The 18247-nt window shown below is 33.8% G+C and overlaps 1 protein-coding gene across 1 annotated transcript in view; it reads right to left on the reverse strand.

Annotated features, from left to right (window-relative positions):
- Nucleotides 1-18247, reverse strand: part of LOC116463085 (syntaxin-binding protein 5-like) — a 184223-nt gene that overhangs the window by 103575 nt on the left and 62401 nt on the right. Inside the window, exons 7-8 of the mRNA XM_032146044.2 lie at nucleotides 13221-13304; nucleotides 2250-2373 (exon numbers count right to left, since the gene is read on the reverse strand). Of these exons, the coding sequence (XP_032001935.1) occupies nucleotides 2250-2373; nucleotides 13221-13304 (208 nt within the window). The remainder of the gene's footprint in view (nucleotides 1-2249; nucleotides 2374-13220; nucleotides 13305-18247) is intronic.

Consider the following 18247-nt stretch of genomic DNA (forward strand, 5'->3'; position numbering starts at 1 on the left):
AAAAGAAAACCTTTTTAATAATGGAGAAAACGCAGAAGATAGAACTTTAACCAAAGGATCGGGATATGAGATACCACCAATACGGGACAAATCAAAAACGAGTCCCACTTGAGAGGATGCAAAAAGAACACCTCAATCCTTTTGGGATACTCCTGCCAAAAACGTGCAACCTAAACCTCATCATGAATAAACATGAGACAAAACCATACTGAGGCACTTTCTATAAAATAACTGACCTATAATCTTTGTAATTTACCATATATGAAAGTCAAAACGTTCAGGAACTGTTCCAGTTTCGAAAAGAAACATGACAACCAAATCTAATCCACATAAAACTCTTTTGAATAAAGGCAAAACTTGGTTACATAGAAAAATGTCCTATTAAAAAAAAAAAAAAAGACCATGCAATATTTGCGAGTGAATCAGCACCATATTGACAACTTAATCTCAAACAGATCAAAAGAAAAAAAGACCCTTTGTACTATTCTTACAAAACAAGATAAAAACAGATAATCTTCAAGCTGCAAAACTAGCATTATATATTTCTATCATCTTTGACATGAGTTTCATTTTCTTCTGGATTTGAAACGAAAGATTTTTGAACTAACCACACCTTATTGGTACTTTTTTGTTTATCTGGATTCGTAGGTTCCAGCAGGGTTGGGAGATTCTAAGATTATGGGAATTTTTAGGAGTGTCGAGATGAGGAATCTAGATACTAATAGAATGAAGGAACAAAATATAGTAAGAAAAACTTGAACCTACTATCATAAGAAATATCCTCTAGATACACTCATAAATAGATGTGTAGGGAATTTAAAGTAAGTGCTTTCCAAGAAGATGATTGCTGTCACAAAGCAGTGGTAAAGTATTTCACAATATGTGGTTTCAAGAACTGTTATTCTTCCCAGAAAACAAACAAGCCTAAAATCCCATATGCCACAGATAGATAAAACTTGTTTTTAATTTTACTGTTTCTTTCATTTCTATATTGTAGTAAGTCAAAATATATCAACTTTTTAAAAAAGTAGGTATTCAAATTTTAAAGCAAACAATGAAATATTAGCAATAGCTACAAAGACACTCTTGAATATACTATCAATTTATAGAACAGTTCCTTTAACATGAGTTCTCTAAACTTGCCAGGAAGGATTCTCTTGGGGTGACGGTGGAGAATGCAGATTAATAAAGAAATACAAATTCTAAAACAAAAAAGGTGGCCTTCATAATGTTTTTAATAAATATTCTAATAAAAGTTTCTTATAAGTTTTGTAAGTACTACTTATACAGAAAATAGTTAACACAGCAGGTCTGCAACTGCTATCCCTACAAAGATCTGCTTACAAGGTTGGCCTTTGGCTGATGTCTAGGAACTTGGTTTTCAAGAAAACGCTCATTATTCCCTGAGGAGGGTGATTTACTCTGCCTAATTGGTTTGTACAAAGAATATAGTTTATGCTAAACCCGTCTTGCTTCTGGGAGTCTAGAATTGTGGTATTTGCTAAAGCAGAGGATGCCTGCATGACTGACCCCAATAAAAACCCTGGACTCCAAGGCTCAGGTGAGCTTCTCTGGTAGACAATATTTCACACATGTGATAACAATCCCTTGCTAGTGGAATTAAGCATATCCTGTGTGACTCCCTAAGGAAATAACTCTGAAAAGCTTGAGCCTGGTTTCCTCTAGACTTCATGTGTCTTTTTCCTTTGCAGATTCTGCTTTATGCCTTTTTGTTGTAATAAATCACAGCAATGAATATGACTATATGCTGAGTCCTGTGAGTCTTCCTAGTGAATCATTAAACCTGGGATGATTCCGAGGACTCCTGACACCGTATTTTAATATATAAAATTACCTTCTACAGGGTTCCAAGTATTTCAAGTTCACTGTTATTTATATATTAACAACAGGCAACTGATAGCTTTGAGATGGAAAAGAATGTAAATCTTGCATCATTTTCATTCACAAAACTATTATTTTTTGGACTACTGGAGATATGACATTCAGAAAGTAACATAACATTTTCTAAAATTTCAAATTTGCAATTTCAACTGTAAATATGCTTAATCTGAAATTTTATTAACTGGTTGTTAGATACTATTTCTATAAGTGTAAATATTTTTAATTCCCTAAAAATGAAAGGAAACCCACCCTTATCCTAAAAATCAAACAAATCAGAATGCAAAGTCAAACAAAAGAGTTTACTGTACATTACAATTAGGTGGTATTTAAAATTGTTGCATTCTTACCATGTGGAGTGATTGTCTGTACAGGTTTAGCAGGGGACCTTACATTCCATATAGTCAAGGTGCCATCTGAATGACTGCAGATAAATTGTTTTCCTTCATGATGCCAAGCAACAGAGTGGATAGCCTATAGAAGGATGAAAAATACCATTTAAAAAATCTATCTAAATAGCAAACTATCTGTAAATGATCTCATAATCTATTAATTTTCATTTTTAACTTTTCTTTATTTCCTAAGGTTAATATGTGAACTTAATATTTCCATAATAATTTGGCCCTCTTGTAATACAAATGAGATTTTTCTTCATACTAACACTGTTTTAATTCTCTGTACTTACTTTACTCCTTAAATCAGCATAAAGAAGGCATGATAGTGACATCTACGGACAAGTTCAGTAAAACAAAATGTTTTCTTGCATTACTCTTAGCATAAACAATACCTAAACATAAATTACCAAATTATTACAACCAATGTCCCAATGGAAAAACTAGTTGCAATGACAAGACTAGAATAAAATGTGTTAATTGACCACACTCCTAAGAGCCAAAATGTGGATCTGGAATTAAGATCAATACAAATGCTTCAGGTTGAGCTACAAGACATGCTCCTCATCTCTCACAGTAATTACTGAGGCAATTTTGATCTCAGGGGACCCTCTTCTGATAAGAAATTTATTTTGTACTTCTGGGTTGCTTAAAAACTATCTGGAAAATATTTTTATATCACCAAAGTATGATACCCCTCATTTTTTTGCTCTAATATTATTTAAATTTTGGTATGTAAAAAAAAATTTTAAATCACTCTCCCATGCGTCCTTTGAATTATTTCTTTTCAACTCAAGTTGATACAATTTTAGTTCTTAATGGTCAACTGACTTAAAGCTACCCTACTGGAATGCAAGAATTGCAGAGTATAGCGCAAAAATCATATAACTGAAACTCAAAACTTCTGTCACATATAAAGTCAACATTTTCTATCATGTCATCTATTTATTTGGGTTCTTTCTATACTTACAAATTTAAGCTAAATATTATAAAATATCTTAGTATAAAATCAGACAGATACAGATAATCAGCTATACTTCTAAATGCCAATATTTAATACAATGTTTTCTATTCAAAGTACAGATGTTCCTCAATTTACGATGAAGTTATACCCTGATAAACTCATGTCAAAAATATCATAAGTCAAAAATGCATTTAATGCTACCAACACAGCAGATGATCCCTTACTTATAATGGTTCAATATGCAATTTTTCAGCTTTAAGATGGTACAAAAGCAATATACATTCAGCAGAAACCATAATTGCATTCTAATTCCTAAGGAGCTCCTTTACTTTTTATGTCTTGATAAACCAACTGTAAAGTCAAAAAAATCATAAGTTGAAATATTGTAAGTCAGGGACCATCTGCATCTCTTACAAAATTCTAAATAAAATCTTAAAATGATAATAAACTGACATATACATATGACATTTTGAAAACTCAATTTTAAAATAAGCAATCCCTTAGTAGCCTTTACAAGTAAAATTATTTCTGCAAAAACACGAGCAGTGCTAAAAAGCTTTTAAACGTTTTTTAAAAAATTGATAAGGGAAAATACAAAAGAGGTCTACAGTGCTATCTGGAACCTATAGATAAAAACATCTTAATAGTATCATGTATAAACGTATATCATGTATATAAATATGTATCATATGTAGAAATATTTCTACTTTGCTAAAGAAAACAATGTGTATCTTTGTTTAAAAGTGCCTTCTATTTATAAAATATTATTAAATTATTAGGCATTCCAAAAACAAATACTATCTAATTACTGGAACCAATGATTCACAATTATTTTGGACAATAGAAACAAATAACAGAAAACACCCCACAAAAAAGCAAAGAAATAACCAAATATGGACATGCAACAAACATGCACTATTTATTTATACAATTTTCTATATGCAAATCCAACTTGATACAAGATGTATTTTCTAATACTAAGTATATATGTAGAACATATGTAGTATCACGAGTATTGAAAAATATGTATACAGTATCTACCATGTATAAAACATACAATTTATACTTTTTCTTTAGTCTTCTTGAGAAAATGACATAGAAATTTACATAAAGTGAGAAAATCAAATCTCACCAGCAAATCTGACACATGCTCAAAATCAGAAGCAAGGTGGGTTTGGAGCAAATCTGAATAATTCATGGGAGAAGATATGAGATATAATGTAGGAAACATAAATTGGGGTTGATAAATTTTGTGTGTAAATTGGCTTATCTGTTTTTCCAAGGAGAAGATATAAAATTTCCAGGTGATTAAGAATATTTACTTGTTTATGGCCGGGCACAGTGGCTCAGGCCTGTAATCCCAGCACTTTGGGAGGCCAAGGCGGGCGGATCATGAGGTCAGGAGATCAAGACCATCCTGGCTAACACGGTGAAACCCCGTTTCTACCAAAAAATACAAAAAATTAGCCAGGCATGCTGGTGGGCACCTGTAGTCCCAGCTACTCGGGAGGCTGAGGCAGAAGAATGGTGTGAACCCGGGAGGTGGAGCTTGCAGTGAGCTGAGATTGCGCCACTGCACTCCAGCCTGGGCGACAGAGCGAGACTCCATCTCAAAAAAAAAAAAAAAAAAAAAGAAGAATATTTACTTGTTTAAAAAAACCTGAAAATTATACATATATATGAATAACGGGATGATGTTAGAAAGAGGAATAAAGGACAGATGAATGGAAAATAGAACACAATAAATAGAAGACATACAAAAGTCATGGAGGGCAAGATGAATCCAGGGTAGAGAAAAAAAAGTGAAGACAGAACGAAGGAACGCAGATGATATAGCTGTGCATGCAATTCTAAAAGCTCTTTAAAAGATGTAGTATCTGACAAAAATCATAACTATAAAAAGGTTCATGAAGATAATTAAGAGTCTGACATCAGTATTTTCATTTTTGATAAAATTAAAGAAAAAACAAAAGCACTGTCTACTGTGACACATTTTTCAAAAGCAGTAATATTTAATTATTAGGCTTTGGCAAAAGTAGTACTATGATGCTTCTGCTATTCTTATTAGACGACAGCATCTTGTAGAATAATTTTCTAGGAAGACAAAACAGGCTAACTGCTTACCTATCAAATTTTACATTCACTAACTCAAAACTGTATGGAAACTGAATAAATTCTCTACTTACTGGTTTTGCAAACTAATCAGTATTGTCAGAATCATTTCACAGTAAATGTATATATTAATAAATCCTAATCCAGCTGCTCTTACATTACACATATACTAATTAATATTTTTAATTTTATTTTAAAATAATTTTTCTCATAGATGTTATTTTAACATTCTATTTAAAAGCTGCATTGATCCCCAATGTAACTATCTATTATTGTCAAAGCCCTCAGAAAAATGCCAAACAATGACAAAAGAAAATGCATAATATAGACTTTCATTTAAAATTACATTTGCAAATACATGAAAATATTGAAAATACTCTGTAGTTTTATTATTCTTATATAATCAAATAAAGTACATGCTTATAGCCCGAATGATTTCTTACATGTATGAATAATACATTAAATTGTACAGCTTTTGTCCTAGTATTTTAAACTTGTGAACTTTTCAACATTAGTTACACCATAGAAGGGAGACAACCATAATACTATATAATTAAACGAGACAATTATTGAATCATACATTTTGTAAGGTAGTTGATAAAAGTTATTATACATTGGACATTAAATGATTTATAGCTTTTTTTCCTTTCTCTCTAAAGATTATAAACAGTTATAAACTGAAACCACTGCCCTTTCCATTAAAAATAACCTCCCCCAACCCCATTGCACTCCAGCCTGGGCAAAAGAGTAAGACTGCCTCTAAAGATGAATGAATGAATGAATGAATGAATACATAATCCAAGTGGAAATTTCTTCCATTATTTTGAAAATGTGACCAAATTATTCATTGTTTTAAGTACTGTTTTACCTTTAGGAAAGTGTATTTGCGTGTGTGCATGTGTATGTCTGTAAAAATAAGCAGAAAATAAGCTGACTTAAAAGCACCAGTCTAAATATGGGAGAAAAAAACCCTTAAGGGAATAAATGGTTCCATGAATATACATAGTGCAAAAAAATAATTCATTTAAAGCTGTTATGATTCCTGTGCTGTGAGTTGCAAACATATTATTTCAGCTTTTTTTTTTTTTGACAGAGTCTTGCTCTGTCGCCCAGGCTGGAGTGCAGTGGTGTGATCTCCTCTCACTGCAAGCTCTGTCTCCCGGGTTCATGCCATTCTTCTGCCTCAGCCTCCCGAGTAGCTGGGACTACAGGTGCCCACCACCACGCCCGGCTAGTTTTTTCGTATTTTTAGTAGAGACGGGGTTTCACCCTGTTAGCCAGGATGGTCTCGATCTCCTGAAATCACGATCTGCCCGCCTTGGCCTCCCAAAGTGCTGGGATTACAGGAGTGAGCCACCACGCCCGGCCTCAACGTTTTTTTTTAAAAGGTTTCTGATGGTCTTGAGACTTCAGTGTGCCTAGAGAGCTAGCAAAGCACAAATTATTGTTTCTTCATATTATACTACCAATATTTCTGATGCTTCTCAATCTACCAGGAAAAACCAACATGAAACCCAAATACAAAAGTCACTGATAGATGATGCTAGACATATGATAAAGAATAATCATAAAATAAAGAAGTTCATAAGTATTATTGTCTTAAAATATCAGTAATACTGCATTTCTTTCCTGCCACACTGATTACTACAAAAGGAATATTGATACTTTATTTTCAGAAACAGGGTCTTGCTCCATCACCAGGGCTGGAATGCAGTGTCGTGCCATCAGAGCTCACTGCAGCCTTGAACTCTGGGGCTTAACCCATCCTCCCACTTCAGCTTCTTAAGTAGCTAGGACTACAGGTACATGCTACCAGGCCTAGCTAATTTTTTTTTTTTTTTTACTTTTTGTAGAGGCAGGGTCTTGCTATGTTGCCCATGCCGATCTCAATCTCCTGGCCTCAAGTGATCCTCCTACCCCTGCCTCTCAAAGAGCTGGGATTACAGACATGTGCCTTTGCACCTGGCCAATACTTCATATTTTAATACATTATAGCTTAAAAAAATGGAACGTCCACTAAAGAGATAAAATTTTATATAGATGAAGCATCATCTGTAGAAAGTATCTGTAAAATATTAAGAATGCTATTCAAGCACACTCAAAATCTATCACTGAGACACAACCAGGGGAGAGTAGAGTTTGTCAATTAAAAAAATAATAACTATGGTTACAAAGCAACAAAAGCTCAAGGGTGCAAAGATACATTCCTGTTCCCATTATTCCCACCCATGTGAATCACCCTCAAGAGATTAAATGAACAATTAAAGTTGTACTGAGTAGAACTTTAATTATATTAGAAATGTTCTAAATTGTTATGTCATTTAATACATTTGTGCCTGTGTAATAAAAATGAATTTGAATACAGTAATATACCATTGAATAGAACATAAATATTAAGGGAGGGGAAAGGTAGTACTTTGTCAAAATCTTAAATTTTTAACCATCACTAGTGAGGAAGAATTATGCCTATAATAATTTGAGTATCTGAAATTGTACACCTGGCAAAAACGGCACTGAGAATCAAATTCTATGACAGAATAGCATAAACTCATGGAAACAAAGCTAGAAATTTTTACTCAGTTTACATTACAACAAGTTAATTTAGAAGTTAGAATTTATACCTAACTAAGCACCACTGTCATTTAAAACACATGATTTTCATTTTGTATATTAATATGTGTTAAGAGTAAGTTTTATGACAGGCATCTGTGTTCACCAAGGATACTGGTCTGTAGTCTCCTTATAATTTTTTTTTCCAGTTTTGTTAAAGGGTAATGCGTGCCTCATGAAGTGAGTTGCAAAGTGTGCCCTTCTCTTCTATTTTTAAGAAGAGTCTGAGTACAACAGGTATTATTTGGTAAAATTCACCAGCAAGCTTTCTGAGCCTGGTGTTTTCTTTGTGGGAAACATTTTCATTACAACTTTGATTCTTAAATTACAGAGCTACTTAGGTTAAGTATTTGTTTCAGAGTGAGCTTTGGAACTTCCAAGAAATTTGGGATCTTTCAAGGAAATTCTTCATTTCAACTAAATTGCTGGATTTATTGGCATTAAGTACATATTTCGTTATCAGTCCCTCTGTATTTCTGTAGAAACTGGAATGATATCCTTTTTCACCTCTACAATGGGTAATCTGTGCCTTTTTTTTCCTCACCACTCTGACTACATGTTTATTAATTTTATTGATCTTCACAAAAATCTAGCTTTTAATTTTATCACTTTTCTCTATTTTTCTGTTAGCTATTTGGTTGATTTCGGCTCTTTATTATTTCAGTTCTTCAGCTTACTATAGATTTAATCTGCTCTTTTTCTTCTAGTTTCTTGTGGTGAAAGCTGAGGCCACTCACTTGAAACCATTCTTGTTTTCTAATACAAAGCATTTAATGCTATAATGGATAATTTAGCTGTATCCTACAGGACTTGGTAAATCTTTTTTTCTTTTTTTTTTCAGTTCAAAATACTTTAATTTTCCTTATGTTTTCTTCTTTAACTCATGGGTTATTTAGAAGTATGTTGTTTCCCTTTTCAATATTTACAGATTTTTCCATCTATATAACTGATTTCTAATTTATAGTATAGTAAAATAACATTTTATATGAGTTTAATCTTTTAAAATTTATTGAGATTGATTTTATGACATTAAATATAGTATGTCTTGGTGATGCTCCGTGTACAGCTGAAAAGAATGTGTACTCTGTTGGTGGGTGAAACACTCTGATACCTACTTGTTTGATATTAATATAGTCATTTCGGCTTCCTTTTGATTACTAATATTACTTTTTCCATCTATCTTTTTTTCCAACATATCTGTATCTTTAAAAGGGGGTTTCTTACAGACAGTATGTGGTTACATCTTGCTTTTTTATCCAATATGATAATCGCTGTCTTTTAATGGGGTGTTTAAACTATTAATCTGATTATTGACATAGCTGGATTTAAATCTACCATCTTGCTGTTTGTTCACTGTTGCTTCCATCTATTCTTTGTTCCCTTCTACCTTCCTCTGGATTGAATATTTTTAAAATCTCAATTTATTTCCTACTTAGCTTAACTTTCTGAGTTGCTGCTGTTGCTTTGGTATTTCCTTTAGGATTTACAATACATATCTTTACCATAGTCTACCATCATATAATATTACACTACTTTATGTATAAAATAATAATCTATTAATGGTCCTCTGTCTTCTGACCATGTCTTCTGACCATTGTGCTACTGTTGTCTGTTTGTTAACTCTATGTATGTCAAAAATCCTACATTTTTATTATATTTGGCTTGGATAATTAATGATCTCTTAGATTTAGAAAATAAGAAAGTTTTTATATCTATCACATATTTGCCATGTCCAGAGTCTTTCATTCTTTGAGTAGATCCAAATTTCCATCTCATAACATTTGTCTTCTGCATGCAGGACTTCTTTTAACATATCTTATAGTTGAGGTCTGCAAGTGATTCTTTATTTCAATTTTTATGTCTATAAAAGTCTTTATTTTGCCTTTATTTTTGAAAAAAAAAAATTTCACCAGGTATAAAATTCTAGGTTGACAAATTTTTCTTTCACTGCTGTGAAGGTGGTGTTCCACTGTGTTCTGGCTTACATTGTATCTAAGAAAACAAAATTTGCTGTAATTTTTTTTTTTGACAGAGTCTCGCTCTGTCACCCAGGCTGGAGTGCAGTGGTGTGATCTCAGTTCACTGTAAGCTCTGTCTCCCAGGTTCACGCCATTCTCCTGCCTCAACCTCCAGAGTAGCTGGGACTACAGGCGCCCACCACCATGCCCAGCTAATTTTTTGTATTTTTTAGTAGAGACGAGGTTTCACCATGTTAGCCAGGATGGTCTCGATTTCCTGACCTCGTGATCCGCCCGCCTTGGCCTCCCAAAGTGCTGGGATTACAGGCATGAGCCACTGCACCCAGCCTCTGCTGTCATTTTTATCTTTGCTCCCCTGTATTTAATGTGGCTTTTAAAATTCCTCTAATTGTTCTCACAATCTTCTCTATTACTAGTTTCTAGGAATTGAAAATTGTGCTTTTATGTAGTTTGTTTCGTGTTTCTTCTGCCTAGAGTTCATTCAACTCTTAAAATCTCTGAGTATATAGTTTTCATCAAATTTGAAACTTTTGATCATTGTTTCTTCAAACATACTTTCTCTCCACTCTCCTCCTAGGATTCAAAATACACATATTAGTCTGCTTGAAGCTGTACCACAGTTCACTAATGATCTGTCCTTTCTTCCTCCATTCTTTCCCAACAAGTAGTTTCTACTGCTATTTCCTGAAGCTTATTAATCCTTTGGCAGTACTGTTCAGAGTATTTTTCACCTTATTTTATTTTTCATCTGTAAAAAATCCACTTGTGTGATTTTTGCCTTCCATGTCTTTCTTCAACATGTTCATGCTTTCATCTACCTTCTTAAGCATATGGAGTCTATTTAATAATACTTGTTTTAATATCCTTGATGCCAATGGTATCATCTTTGTCATTTCTGAATCTGTTCTATTTTCATTTTCTTCTCATTACGGGTCGTATATCGTGGCTTTCTGCATACTTCATATATTTCTATTTGGATGTTAGACATTGTAAAATTTATATCGGGCTACTATTCATACTCTTCTGAATGTTTTTGGGTGTTTTTCCTAGGATGTAGTTACATACTTAAAAACAGTTTAGTCCTTTCAGTCCTTTCAAAGTTTGCATTCAAGATTTGTTAGGATAAACTAAGCCAGCCTTTAGTATAGGCTAGTTTAGTTCCACCACTGAAACAATAGCCTTCTGAATACTCTTTCTTATACCCTGTGTATTACAAAGTTTCTCTACTCTGTTGGGAATGTGAACTATTCCCAGTCCTGTCTGTGCTACAGAAATGGTTCTACTGTTTCCTTTTTGGTGGATCTTATCCAAGCCTTATACCCATGCAATAATCATATTCAACTGACGACTCAGGGCAGGGGTCCTTTTGTAGACTTCTACAACTCTCTTTCTAAGCTCTTTGCTCTCTAACACCTTGCCTTCTAAGCTGAAGACGTCTTAGTTTCCCCAATTTCCCAACTCTGACTTTTCAACTCAGGGAGACTTCTCAGTTTCCACCTAGGTTCCCTCTTCCTGTTCCAAGAACTGGAAAATCTCTTCAGGCCATTAGCTAAAGCAATTGAGAGGTTTACCTTCTTTGTTTCTCCTCTCTAAAAAATACTGTTCTACATGACCTGCTGTCTAACTGCTGAAAACTGTTGTTTCAGATATCCTGTCCAGTTTCTTTGTTTAAAGCAAGAAGGTAAACTAGTCCCTGTGACTCCATAGTGGCTCAAGCCTAGATCACTATTTAAAATAATAAGCAAAACCAAAATGTTCAATTTTTAAAATCTGCTTTCATCTGCAGACCACAACTATGGATCACAACTACACAGAAATGACAGGAACTCTATTTATTCAAAACATGCTTGTTTAATTTGAAGATCCTGACTAGTGAGCAGCAAAAAGTATACAGTCATAAAAACAAAGGGAATTCCCTTTCAGTCAGGCCTAAAAACATAATGTACAAACATGTGCAAAGTATTCAAGTGTTGCTATAATTACTCAATAGACTCTGATGTTTCAGTAACTGAACATACCAATATGATTATCATTAAGATTATGATGTATTTTATCTTAAACAACCACTTACACATTTCCTAGATATAGTTCTACTCACTGAATTGGAAACCATGAACATTCCTGATGTCTAAATTATGGTCACCAGACATGGCACTGAAAGAAGTCATAGTTCCATAGAAAAATACCTTATTCTAAATTTGATTCAGAAATATACGGATTAGTAGGGAGGAGGTACACTGACCAAAGTTAGGATAACGTGAAAAGCAACAATAACTTCAGTGGACTGAAGTATATCAAGTATGTTTAAGTTGTTGAGCACATAGTGAAACTGAAAGTAAGAATAAATTGGTCATCATGGAAACTATTAGAGAACAACCCCTTAAGATGAATACTAAAACAAAGGGAAAGAATCACATATTTATCCTGCCTTTGCTATATGAACTATCCTATTATATAAACAAATAGCAGATAAGAGGAAGGTTCTCTTTACTGAAGTGACCTACATAATAAGTAGAGAAGGAAAGACAGAATTAGAATGTCTCCTATTTTGCAACTACTATACAGTAACAGATCTCGGCCTCAACCACCACTGGCTTCCAACATCTGAAATAGACACTAAGGTTCCACCAGCTAAATGAGTATCAGTATCATCTATGAAGCAGTCTTGCCAAAAATGAAAAATAAACCTGCATTTGATCAAGCTTCAGTAAAGTATCCAATTTATAGGAAATGTGAGGGCAAAAACAAAAAAACACGTTAAAGACAATGGGGATGCAGCCAGAAAAAGCCAGCATCTGGAAGACTCTATCTTCAACAAATAAATGCCAAAAAAGGAGAGGTAAGGTAAGGAAGGGAAGTGAGGAGCAAAAGGAGAGAAAAGACTTATCTGTCAATCACAATTAATCCTTACTGGTTCTTAAAGTAAGTGGATTATAAATGTCTATAGTATACTATCATTCGTACAAAAGAAAAAATAGAATATATTTATGAATTTGCTTGTAAATGCACAGAGTCTCTTTGGAAGAACATGAGAGAAACTGGTAACATGCTACCTGTAAGGAAACTAGATAACCAAATGGCAGGTGGGAAGAAGATTTTGGTTGTCTTTTGAATTGTGTGAACATATTATCTATTGTAAAAAATAAATTGTGTGTTACTGCAATTACAAAGCTTGCCTAAACTAAAATTACCAATTAAGTTTTTAGAGAAACTGCTTTATATTAGAGAAATGACCATAGCTTTTACTAGCAAAAATAATATTACCTCATCATATGTGTATCTGTAGTCGGCTTTCTTTGATTTGAGGTCCCATAAAACTACTGTTCCAGATTCAAAGCCAATCAAAAGCTGTGATAAAAGAAAAAGGCACATTACCTAGGAATGATATCAATTATAAAACATTTGCTGGCAATGAAAAGAACTACTATCATTCAAATGCGTTGAGTACAAATGTATAATATAAACAAACATCTGCATTGCTAATTAGTAATCACGTAAATGACAAATGAGAATACTGCATGGCATATTTATATGTCTTTGATGATTAGGGATTCAACATACAACTGACTTTTAAAAACAAAAACGGTACATTTTGAAGTCTTCAAAACTTTTGAATGTATTTTCAAGTTTACAAACTTTTCAAATTCTACACATTATGAGGTAATCTCATCTATTCCATCTATATATTCATTAGTTCCAAATCATATCCAGCCTACATCCCTCTGGTGAGATTCAGACACATAATTCCAGTGGCCACATCTCCACTTATCTACACAAACCCTCAAAGTAAATGCGCCCCAAATTGAATTAATTACATTCTTCTCTAATCTGCTTCTCTGGAATTCCCTGTTGCAGTGTCTCTCACCATTCCTTATCACGTCTATTCAGTGGCACCAGCTAGAAACCTGGAGGTCATTCTTAACTAGTCTCTCCTCCAGCAGGTAAAATCACCATGTAAATTTAAATTACATTCTATTATCTAATTTACTTCTCTCCATCTCTGGTGCCTCTTCTCTGGTTCGAGACAAAGATTCCCTTTCGAGTCTCCTTGACTCCAGTCTTGCTCCTATTTTAACCCGTTTCTTATTGTAGCTAGAGTAAGAGTTCTAGAATACAAACCGAATGGGGTAATGTATGCTTCTGTTTAAAACTTTTAAATGCCACACCATTATTTTTAGGATAAATTGCAAATTCAGTAATATGACCTACAAGATCCATCATGGTATGACCTCTGTTTACCTCTCCAGTTCCATCCCTTACCACACCATGGCCACTCAATACATTACAGTATATTCTTTTTTTTTTGAGACGGAGTCTCGCTCTGTCACCCAGGCTGGAGTGCAGTGGCGCAATCTCGGCTCACTGCAAGCTCCGCCTCCCGGGTTCACGCCATTCTCCTGCCTCAGCCTCTCCGAGTAGCTGGGACTACAGGCACCTGCCACCACGCCTGGGTAATTTTTTGTATTTTTAGTAGAGACGGGGTTTCACCGTGGTCTCGATCTCCTGACCTCGTGATCCGCCCGCCTCGGCCTCCCAAAGTGCCGGGATTACAAGCGTGAGCCACCGCGCCCGGCCACATTACAGTATATTCTTAAGTTCATACTCTCTCTTACCTTTGAACCTTTGTACATGCTGCCTCGCTACCTGGGCCACTCCATTTGAATGTCATCCTTTTTGCCTGACTAGTCCTACTTATCTTTCAGATGTCATTTTAGTGATCATTTCCTCTGGGAAGCCTTCTGTGACCTACCAAATGTAAGTCAATACCCTTCCTATGTGCTCCAATAACACTTTACTTTTTTTTTTTTAATTTGAAGGATCACCACACAATATACTAATGGACTTTTCCTTATTTGAATTATTGTGCAGTCTGTAAAATCGGTATATCTGGGCAAGGATTAGTTTTTATCTTGTTTACCACAATACCTCTAACATAACACACAGGGCCAGGTATGTTGTAAATACTTCTTATGAAATGCATCTATTTCAGAATGGAATACATGTTCCTGCCTCACAAACTACGTACACTGCCCACAGTGTACCACAGTGTACCCTCAGGCCCCACCTCAGTATTTTCCAAATCTCAGTATGAGATTTCCTCTGCTTAAAACCTCCTCTCCTTTCATTCAATAAGCAATCCTCTACTAATATTTTAAGCCTACATTCAGTGTTGCTTCCTGGTTAAGTCTACCCAGTTCCTCTAGACAAATTAAGATGCTCCTTTTCTTAAGCTAGTACCATGCATTTTCATCTATATGTCTCTAATATCTAATACACTTCCTAATACATAGTAGACACACAATAAATATTTGTTTAATAATCAGAAAAATGATTAGTCTGTATCTGTTTGGGTAATCTGGGGATATAAACAAAATTTGGGCAGAACTAGTAATTTTAATAGGACAAATTTAGAACATTCCAGAGTACAGGGGCAGCTGGAGGGGCTAGCTATCAAAACTAACAAAATAAGTTTTCCTACTTTAGTACAGAATACAGTCAATTTTTCTAACCTTTCTCTTCTTTCCTAGGCAATCTGAGATATATACACCTTTTGGAAAAAAATGGTATTTGTTTCCTCTCTCTTTTCCCAGTCTTTTCAAATATCTTGGACATGTGATACAGAATTTGAGAATAAGGAAAGAGAAGAAAAAGAATAAAATGTAAGGGTTGATGTACACTGTAAACAGCACTGCACTGCTTAGAACCTAAGTAACCTGAGTTCTAGTATTAAATCTGCCACTTAATAGCCATATAACTTTAAGGAAATAATTTTATCTATCCAGACCTTAATAACTTAAGAGGGTTAAACTTTAACCTCTCTAGCCAACTCTAGTATTCTAAGGATATTAGAAATATGTGACAACAGGTTAGAGTTTTATGCCCATAATCTTCTAGCTTTTCAATTCCTTTCTCTACAAAAGCAAGAGAATAATAAATATTTAAAAATAGAAAACTAAAGATAGAGTACTTAATTAAAATTGGAAATTCTTCAATGCTTATTCCTACTAGAATCTTTTATAACCCATAGAGATGTTAATTAGCTTACATACTAATGACTAATTCCCGTCTAATTTTTCTCTTTGAAAAAGCATTAGTGTGTATGTGGAATATGAATACATTTCTCTATAACATATATAACCAATCTGTATCTAGAAAGAAAGCTTAGCATAACAGAGAGTACTCCTGGGTTGAAATTAAAGAAATTGGTCTTCGAATCTCAGATCCGCCAAAGTCTAGCTCTGTATCTATGGAACACACAATGTCACCCAGTCTCTGCTTTATAATTTGTAAACTAAGGGAAATTGCTAATTTACAATTTGTTGAAAAGATCAAATGAAATCGTGTATATAAAGTGGCCAGCACAGTGCTTGACACATAGAATTAAATAAATGGTAGCTATTCCTATCATAAGTCTAACCTATCTAATGTCTAACTTTCCTTGGGCCAAGACCTTCACTTAATGTGGCAGTATCCACCTGTAAGGCTAGCATTGAAGGAACTTGTCCTGTCACCTTACATCACTTTTCAATGACAAAATGTCTAGGAGTTCTTTGCAAACAGGAAAGAGTCTAAAAGAAACCAAAGTTTAGATGATATAGTTTATTCTAGCACCCTAATATTTTTAAATTTTATATATATATACATACATATATAACTTATTTACTCCATCCTCATTATTTATGGAATGAATTATATATATAATTCATATAATTGTATATCGAGTAGTTGGTATTTTTATTATAAGTTAGATGCTATGGAAAATAGAAACCCGTATAAACATTACCTTTGTGCTCAAGGAGTCTTTCAAATTCAGGGGAGGTGAGATACGCACACATTTCTAATACAAAGCATTATGTGATAAATACCACAAAATTTCATAACTAAAGTACTAATAAATGTGAAAGAAAGAAAAAGCATTTTCTGTCAGGATTATCAGGGAAGAAATCACAAACGAAAAATATTTAATCTGGGTCTTAAAGTGTGGGTAGGAATTCAGCAGAGAGGTGGAAAGAGAATTCCAAAGAGAAGGACTCACATAAACAAAGGTATGGAAACATCAAAGAGCACTTCATAACCGAAAATATAACTATTTGCTTCAGCACAACATTCAGGTAAAGATATCCTGAAAAATAAGGAAATCTAAGGCTATATTTCAAGAAAAACGGATTTTATTTGTTAGATACTACAGACCCACTGAAAGCTTTGAAACAGTAGAACAGTAAGATTAAAATGGCACTCTAAGCCAGGCACAGTGGCTTGTGCTTATTATCCCAGCAGTTTGGGATTACAAGGCAGGAGGATCACTTGAGCCCAGGTGTTCAAGACCGGCTTGGGCAACATAGTGAGACTTTTAGGAAAATTAAAAAATTAAAAAAAAAAAAAAAGAAAGAAAAAGAAAAGCAAAAAGCACAGGAAGAATTAAAATGACTTGATGACCAATTAGAGGTGGAAAGGAAGTTTTGAATCCTCCTACCATGCCTCCCATTCAAAGACTTGGCTTTTAAATAAGTATCTTGTATAAAAAGAAGATAAAGTAAGGATCTAAGTTACTTTATATTTGCTTTATGTAAAGTTTCTTTCAAAGCATACAATGCTATAATTATGACCTAACTCCAAATGGTCTAATTATCCTTTTGTTTACCCAATGGCAAACTGAGAGAACAGTGTTAAACAATATGTCAGCTCAACCTCTCCCACAATTGAGGAAATGAAAAACCTGGTTAAACTCCTGCACAAAATCCAGAGGTTTCACTTTACTGATTTCTGATAGCAATAAACTTCCTGGTATTTACTTAGCTTAAGATCATAAAATTATATAGGTAGAAAAATATCATTAAATAGAACTACCTGAAAGACTGGTTTGAAATAGAAAATAAATATTCATCCAAAAACATTTATTGTTTTAAAAGATTTAAATAATCTAAATTAACAATAGCTAGATACTGATTATATGAAACTGGTTTCAGAGTATTAAAAATTAAATAACATTAAAAAAACTCTACATTATTAATTAGAACTATTTATGACAAAAAAATTTAGGGGAGATGAGATATCAAGACAACTATAACATAAGGCAATCCGTGATTAGTGCTACAAAAATTGTACAAAGCATTCAAAAGAAGCCAAAAACCAGGATTAACAGAAAATCAGGGAAAACAGTCTGAATAAGCCAAATAGAAATTAATAACCTGTAATTATATGCATTAAGTTTGACTTATGTTTTAAGGTATTTTTTTGTCCTTTAAAATTGTAAATGATTCTAATGCTTTCATTTGTTCTTCATAATTAAT

The sequence above is a fragment of the Hylobates moloch genome, unplaced genomic scaffold (genome assembly GCF_009828535.3).
Source record: "Hylobates moloch isolate HMO894 unplaced genomic scaffold, HMol_V3 SCAFFOLD_27, whole genome shotgun sequence".
NCBI lineage: Eukaryota > Metazoa > Chordata > Mammalia > Primates > Hylobatidae > Hylobates > Hylobates moloch.